The sequence below is a fragment of the Aplysia californica genome, unplaced genomic scaffold (assembly GCF_000002075.1).
Source record: "Aplysia californica isolate F4 #8 unplaced genomic scaffold, AplCal3.0 scaffold00217, whole genome shotgun sequence".
NCBI lineage: Eukaryota > Metazoa > Mollusca > Gastropoda > Aplysiida > Aplysiidae > Aplysia > Aplysia californica.
Window position 1 is genome coordinate 758,747 of NW_004797487.1, and position 11,789 is coordinate 770,535.

The 11,789-nt window shown below is 38.2% G+C and overlaps 1 protein-coding gene across 4 annotated transcripts in view; it reads left to right on the top strand.

The window, feature by feature from the left end:
* Positions 1–11,043, top strand: part of LOC101858033 (28S ribosomal protein S17, mitochondrial) — an 18,780-nt gene extending 7,737 nt beyond the window's left edge. For all 4 annotated transcript variants that reach the window (XM_005099546.3, XM_005099549.1, XM_035970085.1 and 1 more), the window contains exons 3-4: positions 88–168; positions 10,412–11,043. In XM_005099546.3, the coding sequence (XP_005099603.1) occupies positions 88–168; positions 10,412–10,597 (267 nt within the window). In that variant the 3' untranslated portion in view covers positions 10,598–11,043. The remainder of the gene's footprint in view (positions 1–87; positions 169–10,411) is intronic.
* The last annotated feature ends 746 nt before the right edge of the window (positions 11,044–11,789 follow it).

Sequence of the window (11,789 nt, forward strand, 5' to 3'; positions counted from 1 at the left end):
GTTTCAATGTCCTTTTGCCATCACTGTGAAAGTATAATGGTACATGTTGGAGAATAGTACATGTTTGAAAGGTTATTTTTGTTGCAGTTTTTTGCAGAACCTACAGACTTCAAAGCTGCTGAGGGCGACGTGAAAGTGACCTTGGGTGATCTTGTTCGCATTGATAAGGTAGAGAGAATTACGTAGTGCTGTCTTTGTTCCCCTAAAACGTTATCGTTGTTTGGTATTGTTTGGACCATATATATTATATTGTAGTTGTGTATCATGTATGCAGATAGCAAAATCTGTTGGCTGTGTGGCTATGGGAAGTGGGAAAGAAAGAGCATGTGATGGGTTTCAAAAACTCGTTTGTTTCTGGCCAATTTTAATGTGTATTGTCAGACATTTCCTGCATATGACCTTATGTAGTTCCAAGCGCCGTGTAACCTCTACTAAAACTAACTAAAAAAGACATTCCCAGTACTCACGCAGATATATATTTGAGGTGTGCTGACAAAGTGAGTTACTTCTTGCTGTCTGCGGAGGGAGATACCGGCTGAAAATCGACACTGTGTTCTATTTGTAGATTTCCGATTGATGCCATTTTCTTCAAGTTTAACATGTGTTTTATGTCATACTACATGTACTTATAAATTGTACAACTCCCCCGATTAATTTGATGACATACATCCAAGCCTTGTCGTAACACCACTTGTTATACCATCTGCCCCACGTACTACCAGGTGTTGCCAATGTATGAAGAGAAATGCCTACAATATAAACATAGTATTTGCACCTTTACCGCAGTCTGTCCGAGTTGTACGCTCTTTATTTAAATAATATATATTTGCCCCGCCATACCGCCAGAGGTACACACTGCATATGGCATATGCACTCCACTTGCTGGCTGCTTGATTATAATTATAAATCTCTCTCATGAGATCAAGAGAGAGAAGACTCTCAGCGATAAACACACCTACATCATCACATGTGTAACTAATCAATGACAAAAAGACACTTTTCAAGCACAGACCACACAGATAGATAATTTCCCTTTACGTTAGGCTGTCGGGGCTATTGAACAGAAGAATCCCGTTAAACCGCCAGCCCCGCTATCCCACCAGCTTCATGCTCGTCCCAAGGGTGGTGGCAAAGTGAGGTTTGACTGTATATATATATATATATATATATATATATATATATATGGGGAATTCTCCTGAAAACTTGAACTTTCCGTAACACGGGTATCAAATTTTAGAATTGAACCAAATAACTTGAAAATGTACTTAGTACACCTTTGACATGTCTAGTTTTGATCCCTACACGGCTGAAGCTAAAGCTTGTTTGGTTTCTTTGAAAACGGAAGTGAAGTTTAGACTAGTGCGCTATGGTCTTAAACGAAACAGGACACAACAATATCGGTCAAAACATGAAATGTAACAGAGGGAAAGAAACATTGATTGGGGTAGCATTTTGTCCTTCAAATTCATTGTTTGTTCACACAAATTTAAACATTTCTTAAAGAAGAAAATGCTTATCAAACAATCATAATGTCTTTAACGTTACCGGGCAAAACATATTTTTCAAATAGAGATCTAGACTTTTATTTACAAAAATACTAATACAAGTAGAACTTTAAAAAAATATTGCTATAAAACGGGTAATTTAATGCTGTAGTTTCAGCAAATATGAACAAAATCGATAAGTGTTTTCGGCAGCAACAATAGCTAAATATAGTAGTCTTAAACGTAACAGGACAAAAGCTAAAAAAGGATGATTTGTTTCTTAAAAATAATATGCCCACATACTGAGAACTAAAACATGTATTATAATACTTCTTTGATGTTATCTGTCATGTTTTTAGAAGAAAAAGACATCAAATTATTCACTCATTGAGCATATTATAGAGACTTTTCGGGACAAAAATTGTGTGGCAGTTACAAAGTGAAACGTGAAATCCAAACTGAACTGAAATTAATTGTCCCAATAGTGAAAGCAGCAGTAGCAGTAGCAGCAGCAGTAGTAGTAGCAATAGTAACAGCAGCAGCAGCAGCAGCAGAAGAGCAAAATATCAAAAAAGGTATTCACATTTCCTTCATTATCGCTACTAACATTGTCAAAATACTTCGTTAATCGAGGCAGCAAACAGTGTTCTATCTTTCTGTGATTTCTTGAGACATTATGATGATGTTCACTTCCCAAAATGTCATGGCATGGGGATCATATTGAAGATCATATGGGACCACAACGATTTTTTGTGAGTTATGTAGCATACACTTTGGCACACTGTTGATGAATAGTTCCTTGTCTGTAGCTCGAGCAGGAAGATTGAAGCAAATTCATCACAGTATGGACCTCTACTTCCATAACAGCTCTTTATGATTTCAAGAACACGTAACATTGCCATTGAGCATCAAACAAGTGTATGGAATGTTTACTAGCTGCTTTTCAAAGTCCAACTGCACTCAGCAAGGATGAGGAATTTCAATATGTCTTTTTGCCGTTGTTTTGAGAAATAGTTTTCTGACGTAGGCCTACATCTTCCAACGTTTGCTTTTGAGCTGCTTTGACTTTTGGAAAGACTTTCATAACTCTGTGGACAGCTTGTTTGCAGGATGTCTGTACGACACTTCCTCGAATATGTTGAACCTCTTTTTTCTTCTTCTCTATGTCTTCACCTTTTTCCTTTAAAAAAAAAATGGAACCTTTCTCTAGCCTAAGCATTGTCTGCCCTTTCCGTCTGCCCTGACCAGGATTCTGTTACCTCTCTTGCATAGCTTTTCGATTTCTTTCTTTAGTGTCTTTAGTTAGCCCAGCTAACTTACGTGTTGCAACTTTGCTAGTGGTAGTGGTAGCCAATGTGAGGTTTTCCTTCTTGTTTTTCCTACATTTCTTGACTTGTTCGTCGGTCTTTGCCTTGTGATTTCACACCTTCTTTCCCTAGACGAACGTCTTCAGCTCTTTTCAATTGCACATCAATGTCACCCTTTGTTTTCTTTAATCGGTCCTGGGATTCCTTAGTTGGCTCAGTTTAAACTTTATTGTAATAAACGTTGTATTTCTTTTTTGGAATTTTGGTACTTGATAACCATGCATTCTGAGATCTCTAGCGCAGAGCACGCACCTATGGGCTGTAAAGTTGGAAAGAGAATGTGGGAGCGGGAGGGGTAAATGAAAAATTGTACCAATCAGTTTTGGAACTGAATTAAAAGAGATTAACGTGTACTATAGGGGCCTACTTGGTAGGAAATAAGATTATGCTGCATTACTTTTTTGTATTATGTATTAAAATAATTTGCAACAGAAAAGGTAGTCACAAATTCTGTTTTAGAATGTATATAAATAAAGTGAATATAAACTGATGTTATTCGTTACTTATGTGGTTTTGCTAGTCTTATCATAGTCCAAGACGATAAAATCAGCTACTATGCCCTATATATTATTGGGGCAACCCTTGTTACCTAAACTTTGGTCAAAATGATTTAGTCTGTGTAACCATTAAGACCAATGTAAAAACTTATTTTCCTCTTGTTAAAGCCAATATTAACTTTTGGTGAAAATTAAGCTAAACTGAGGACAAAGCGAAACAGCACAGTTGGGGAAATCAAAATAAAATCAAAGGGAAAGACGGACGTTACCAGCTGTACCAAGAACGGCCCAAAACGAGGAGATGCCAGGAGAAATTAGGGCCAATGTACAATCGTTTTTATTGCTTGAAATGTACATGTGTGCACACAAGCATATTATTGACAGCATGCTTGACACTAGTAGATCTACAAATTTTCAGTGATGATAGCAAGAAGGAAAACGAGGAGAGTTAGTGAAACCTGTTTGTCAAAACAAAAATGAAAAATAAAAGCAAAGCACACAATGCATTTACTTTTATTCAAAGCAAGACATTATAGAATTTGTCTCTTTTCAATTAATTTGTAGCCCAAGAACTACATATCCATCAGTTCTCCATAACATTCCCTTCTTAACACTCTTTCCATCTCTCTCTCATTCTTTCTTTCTTAATCGTTGACATAGGATGTCTTAAGTTAGTAGTCCTTCAGGTGAGTTTAACCATGAACATTTCATGCAGATAGAAAAAGGAATCACGACTCATTCAAACTGAATCTGCACATCTGCTTTGGTCGTCTGGTAAATTTCTCTTCAAGTGGTGAAATTCACCAAACTAATGACACCTTAAAGTAATCGGGTTCGCCTACTCCTTTCTTTCTTTTCTCTTTAGAGTTACCACGTCGATCAGGAGAAACGGCGCCAATATTTTTCTGTTCATTTTCAACTGAAACTAAAATTGACATGGAAAATCCCATACAACATTACATCACTTGCATCGCCCTCTTCGCCTTGTTCCCTGTGTTTACGCCTCGTCTTGCACCACCAAGCCTACAGTGTGACATTACCTAGAATGGGACATATCATTATTATACTTTGCATTCCACTGACAGAGTCTGTCTACAAAGTTAAATTACTGATGTTCGATCTTAAATATTTGAAACAATGAGCCAAACCGCCTTATCCTTGTATTTGCAATGTTTCAGACAACGATAACAAGTTGTCACCTTTTATTTCCCCAACTGCCAACCTCAAAGCTAGAAATATGTGGCATCAACGCCTGAAATCCTTGAAATGAAATTCTTAAAGAAGCTACTCATTCTATAAAGATTATAACACAAAGACCAAGTCTAAATCGTTAAAATGAAGAAATCAAGCTCTTTGTCCAATTTCCGTTCCGATGCAACAAACACTATGAAAACCAACAGTCCTTGTTTTGGCAGGATCCAAACTCATCCATTTCCTTGAGGAACTTTAAGATTTCATCATTGAATCACACACTTAGCAGTCATATAAAAAAGAAAGCAAATTTTAAAGCAATTCAAGTCTTAATCATTACTTACATCTCAATCGTTACCCCACTAAAATTGCGTGACGAAATTATTCATATTCACTTTCTATAGACACCGTTGTCTTGCCGGGGAATAGATGAAAGCCAAGTTGATTGGAAACCAGTGCACTTGACATAAAAACACCACTCTAAAATTTTGAGCTACTTCAGGCTAAAAGTAAACACGTAGATCTTAATCGTTACAACATGACAAAAATTCAATGACGCGACTATTTACCGCCAAAATTTCGTAATCGATGTAGTAATTTTGTTCTTGGTTGATGAAATAACTAAAGTGATCGCATTTCTAGTTCTTCAATGAAAAATTACGCTTTTTAAACGATCGACAGAACCGAAGATAGGGTTACTAATTTTTATCATTTTTCGGATGAGACGTGTAGCGTTGAAGACCTGATTTTATGTCCTTTGTATGAACAAATGGGCAGTATTAAGCATATATTTGTCGGTTACCCTGAACGTTCTACTTAAGATCAATATTTATCCATAATTACGAAAATGAAATGCAGGCAGTTCCTAGAGAAATCTTCATATGAAAACTGTCTCTGGTGAATGTTACATTTTCATATCTAAAAAATACTTATTTTTTTAACAAAAAAGCCCCACACTGTTTCAGCATATCATTTCATTGGATATTTTCTGCTTAGTCCAGGTTCGGCAACCTTTTCACCACCGGCTTAGCTCATCTTAACTATGATTTGAAATAAAGAAAGATATTAATGGTGTCTGCAGTAAAATGTATGTGCAAGTTCAAGTTTTCAGGAGAATTCCCCATATATATATATATATGTATCCTCTCAGTCGAGCTGTGAAGATGGTGTGCCTAGCAAAGACGAGAGTAGCTTATACGCCACCTCGTCCTTCTGAACTTCTACAGAGGGTTAAAAGTTAAACACCCATCCCATCTGATGAGACAGAACCAGATGACAGCACTTTGAATGACATTTCTCTTTCTGAACTTGTCTTTAATGATGCAGATAATGTACTGATAAACCAGACTGTTAATAAAAGCAAGTAGAATTGTTATTGGCCTTCAGTAAAAGACAGCATCCTCAACCATGGGAGAATGTTGCAAACGTGTCCCTTAGCTCTTTATCTAATTGTCTCGCCTTATTAGATGGGGCAGCTACTGTTCAAGAACCAGTGCAGGCTGTAGATGGTACTATCCCACAAGAGGTAGATGAAAATATAGACATTATAGATTTGGATAAGCAAGGGTGCAATGACACAAGTTGTGGACAACAATTTGAATGGGAATCAGCCGATCACATTATTGAAGAAGACGAAGAGGAAAACTTTGAAACGGAAAGAAACTTTGAAGGAGACACATCTTCGTGTAGACCAATAGCTGAGTACGAAGAAGCAACAGGGTTACGCCGTGAATCCAAAGCTGTTGATGGGCAAACAGATATGGCAGTAGTAGAGCAACTCCTTCGTTATTCCTCATCAAATTTTAATACTGATCATTCATTGCTGGATGTCAGGGATAAAAAATCAGTGGAGGCTGTAGGTGATATTACCGACAACATACCACAAGAATTGGAAGAACCTGCTCACATTATGGACCTGGATGATAGAGACAACCAGGACACAAGTGATTCCAACGCTGTTGATGAAAAAGCCATCGGAGACGTGGCTGGAGGAGAACGGCACATTCATGAACCCTCTTATAATGTAAACAATACTGTGGCTCAAGAAAAGGCAGATGAGACCACCCCAAGGTAAAACAAAATGAAGGCGGATAAAGACAATTGGAAGAAAAATATCAACAAAAATAAAAGAGCAAAAATAGAAGCCTATTTAGGAAGAAAACATTGGAAAGGTGGCTCAAAATACACTTTTTCTGAGAAGCCAACAAAGCTGTTAGGAGAAAGATGCAACTGCAAGACTGCTGGGGTTAAATGCAGTGATGTAATTGATGAAACCAGACAGAACATATACAAAGAGGCATGGGCTATGTCTTGGCCTCAAAGAAATTTGTTCTGGTGAAATCGTTGGTTCACAGGGTTCCCTTTGGTAGACATCGTGTGGAGCTATCAGCCTCCAGTAGGAGTAACACCTAGAGCTATCATCGCAATGTTGAAAGTGGACTTGTTCCAGTATGCAAAAAGATGTTCCTAAATACCACTGGGGTTACTCATCACACGATTAGAGCTCAAGTTTGTAAAGCTCAAAACACAGAAACCCAGCAGCATCCCAAAACTCAGGTGTGGCAATAAGGGAATTTTAAAAGTCTCTTCCTACCATGCCCTCCCATTATTGCCGGAAGTCCCCTTCAAAACGCTATATCGAGCCGATGTTTAACAGCAAGGCAGAGGTGCACCAAGAGTATAAAAGATGGTGTGTAGAGAAGAAGATAACACCATCATCTAGGCAGGTCTTTGTTAACGAGTTTGAATCTGGCAATTACGCCCTTTTTCAGCAGAGAAAAGACCAGTGTGATCTGTGCGTCTCCTGCAGTGAAGGTGATGTGGACGAGGAAACGTATGTTCTGCATCGGCAGAGAAAGGAGCAGACACAAAAGTCTAAAGGAGATAATAATAATTATTATTATTGCATATATATAACGTATATCCATGCTCCAGAGCATGCTCTATGCGCTTTATAACTATTATTACCCCAGCAAACCCTATTAGAACACCCAGAAACGTTCTCGGCTTCCGCGGAAGCATACAGTGCAAGCTGTGGATTTCACACGCTCAAACACTATCAAACTGACAAGATCGTTCTCTGTCTATAGCCGGGTACCCATTTCCACCTGAGTGAAGTGAGGAAATTTTGTGCAAAGTGCCTTTCCCAAGGACACAACGTCGGGCCCTGACGGGATTCAAATCCACGACCTTACGGTTGCGAGTCCGAGAGCCTAACCACTAGGCCATCAACGAGATGACAAAAAGAGGGCGCTTGCAAGTAAAGTCACGTTAAAAATGCTGACAATGGATCTCCAATCAGTCCTAGGCATCCGCACTTTACTACAAGACGAAGCTTTGTGTACATAACTGCACAATTTACGATGCCACTACAAAGGAAGTCACCTGCTATGTGTGACATGAGGCTGGAGAAAGCCTAACAGCTAATGAATTTGCCTCATGTCTCTGCCACAATCCCTTCACAGTAACTCTCAAGTTCCTATGGAAAGAGCATACCCAGATGGAAGTAGATAGTGTGCATCAGACCATTGAGGGAAAATTGAAAGCTATGTTAATATATTGTCCATCTAACTACGTCAGGTACATGACAGAGGCGAGTCACTCCTTCTTTAAGGATTACACAGATGTATGCGCCTTGAAAAGTATTTGGCCCGGGAAGAAAGCAGGCGAACCCCAAGTTGTAGACATCCAATGTCTTCAGAACACACCGGATGGCCGGATGAGCTACAAGCTTGACCACGACGCAGAGTGGCAAGAGCTTACTGTGAGAGGAAACTCCACTCTCATAGAGAATGACCCAAAACGCCTACTGACAAACAAAAGGAAGACTTCAGCCTCCAAGTACAAAGGCCTCTGAGAGCTGAAACATCCCTCAGGATTTCCATGCTTTTTATGATGCCTTGCCTCACGAATAATGCTCTGCAATAGGACATTCACATCATTTTCTTTTCAACAAAAAGTCCTTTTTGTGGTACGTATTACTTGCCTTAGCCACTATCACTAATTGATTGTTTTCTTGGTAGAGCATTTTTATATTTGACTACGGATTTCATTTTGCAACTATCTGTAATTTAATTTTAGAGAATGTCATTAGCCATGAAAACCCTTTGACATTTTAGTTATTCACGATATTATGAATTGACTTATTCTTTCTTAATAACTTTGCAATCACTCTTACTCGTTTACTTTAAATCAATGTCCTTTTCATCATGTTTGCTGTTAAAATAATGTATTTTTCTGCTTTCCTCCACCCTTTAAATTCGTGAAGTTAGTTGCATTGATGTATGTACGACACTTTTTAAGCCACCAGATGTATGTTTCCAATATTTTAAACATTTTCCATAAGCACGGTTGTAATAATTTCACTATAGAATTTTACAGGGAAAATGTGCGTTATTGTTTGTTTTAAAAAAATCATATCACGTGTTTGTCTGCACTTGATTCCACCAACATTTTATAACTATATTTTGAACATAACTCTTTTGTGGGCCTACGACACTAAAATGGTATCAAAACTCAACAAGAGACTATTATATCCACTAGTAAACCTGAGAACGAGAAACGGTCAAGCGCCAAGTTGACCACACAGTGTTGCGGGAGATAACGTGCAAGCCTCTAGCCGTGTAACCACCGGTTACATTTGCTCTTAAGCGTGCTGGACGCTAACCATTTCTGGCGCTAAGCGTGCAACTGCAGACAAATTTATATGCGCTAATCGTGCATACGCCTTAATTAATTAGTTTTTTAAACTATCGACTCGAATTTATGTTGACACTATCATTCAGTATAAAAGTATAAACATTTCAGCAACAATAATTAATTGGTAGATAATAAGAGAATTTTAAAACGTTTTTTTTCGTTTTTCTCAAAATGAACTCTCGTGCACTAACACGGTTAGAGTCGGACATCGGCATTATATATATACATATAAAATTCTATTCCCACAAGGCTATTTTATATGAGGAGTAACTCATTTTGTTCACATGCCTCACGTGTTATGTTTCTTTTTCAGAGAAGAATTTTGATGCATGCTGTTCTATAACAAGTAGCTCTGTATTATTATTGGTGTGTGTGTGTGTGTGTGCATGTCTGTGCATCTTTGTGTGTGTGTGTGTATGTATGTGTGAGAGTGTGTGTGTGTATGTAGGTTTTTGTTTGTCGCCAAACAGTAGTTATCATAGCCTGAGAGTCCATGATTTTTCTTTCCTTTAGGTGTTTTTGTCTGTCTGCCTCACTTTTTCCAATGTGCTTCTTTTAAAAAATTTTAAAACCAAACTGGGCGGTTGGTGGGTACTGTTGTGTGGTTTCATTCTTCTTTTCTTCATACGATACTTTCCCTAGTGGCATCAAATCTTTCGTACTTATATATACATGTATGACCTTATATGACATGTTTGTGTTGAAAGTGCTGTAAAACTCTTGCTGAAGCGAAAAAAAAAATGTTTAAAATACTATACCAAACCCAACAATTCTTGTTGTTGAGTGAGTAAGTGGTCGCTTTTAAGGACAAGCGGGCTAACCCAGATTTAGGGGGTGTCCGGAAATCTTGACTTACACTAAAAGTGGGCATTGCCCTACCTATAGGAGAAGTTTGGTTCCATTTGTGTGTATATTTGTTTGGTTGTAGAGAAAACTCTCCTTGTCTTTTATGGAAACTGAACAAGGGGCAAAAACTTTACCTTCGATTTTCTCAAAACAGCATTTTTCAAGATAGCCCCCCTGTGCTTAAAAGCTACCAATTATTCTGAGCCCCTACACTTTTTGTTATATTTTTTTAAAAGTTTTTACCTGATAGCCTCATGCATGGTGGATCTGAGTGACTGTAATGAATATTTGTTGTAAAATATTTACATCATTTTCTTTTTTTCTCCAGCTACCTGAAAAACTGACGGTTGAGGTGGAGTATAAGGTGGCAGATGTGGTCTTTCCAATTGGTCGTGTTGTTGACCCCATTACAGGCAGGAAGTGTCGGGGGACGCGGTTCATCGACGACAAGGCAAGAGAGGAAGAAGCAAAGAGGGTAGCAAGAACAGAGGCTTGGAAAAACTATCCTTTGTAGCATTAAGTGTGTGTAGATTTAGAAGTTTTTTAAAAATGATGTCAGGTTTGAATGTTTTGCGGATGTTTGTTCAAGAATGTAGAATATTATTTGTTGTATTTGAGTTTCTTTTGCTGCATTTCATCTCGTCAAAATCAAACAGTTTTTCTTGGTTCTGAGTTTGATTCTTGGAAGCTTCTTCTCATGGGAATTTCCTGTTTCCTTGTTGAAGTCTATTTGAATGTGAAACACTGTGTATGAATGATCATGTATGTGTTTTGGTGTGTGCATGTGTGTTTGTGTTGAGAGCAGGTGTAACGTAGTCTGCTAAGTCACAAACTAGTTATGTGTTTTGTAGTGAGAAAAGGCATACCTTTACCTGTAGAGCAGAGTGACGAAGATGCATGTGTACAGCTGGAGACTTTGAATAAACTTTTCTCTGAATGAACCCCCAGAGACCAGGCAAATGAGGGTTGGGTTTTTTTTTGTTGTGTTTTACAAGTGTCACACTGTCCTTCATTATTTTATCAAAAATTCATTTGGAAAATTGGCATTGTACACAACTATACATGATTGTAGTTAGTCTTGGAGTTATATGTTTTTAACCCTATCCATACGCCCTGGGGTCATTTTGCACCCCCGGGGTTGCATTGTTCACATTTTAGAATACTTCTAGATCTAGTACAAAGATGATCTCTTTGAAACTTTCAGTATTTCTCAAAAAAATCATTTTGACATACTGCTATAATGCAAAGCGTACGGATCGGATTAACAAGCAAATTTCCTGTTTGGAAAGTGGTGGCACAAAGTTCCCCACTTCGTAAGTATACAATAGTAAAACATGACGTATGGATAGGGTTAATTTGACCCAATTTTTTCCATATTATTTTTCGAATTCATTTATCCGTGAACATAACATAAACAAGAACTGGTTTCAGACTCGGAGGTTCTGGGAAAAATTGTATCGTGCCCTGTACTGGCTGATGTCCTTACCACCTAGTGATTCGCCTCTTTGGAAGGACATCTCATTCTTTGTGGGACAATGCCTCTCAGCGTGGTAAACAGTTAGTGGTACAGTCAAACCTTGTTACACTACCGCCTACCTTGGCACCTGTTCTCACAGTAGCTGGATCTGGGAACCCGGAAAGGAGAAACGGGTTTTCTTTTCTCTTTTTAGACCAGACAGCAGATGAAAATCGTCTATCTGCCATAA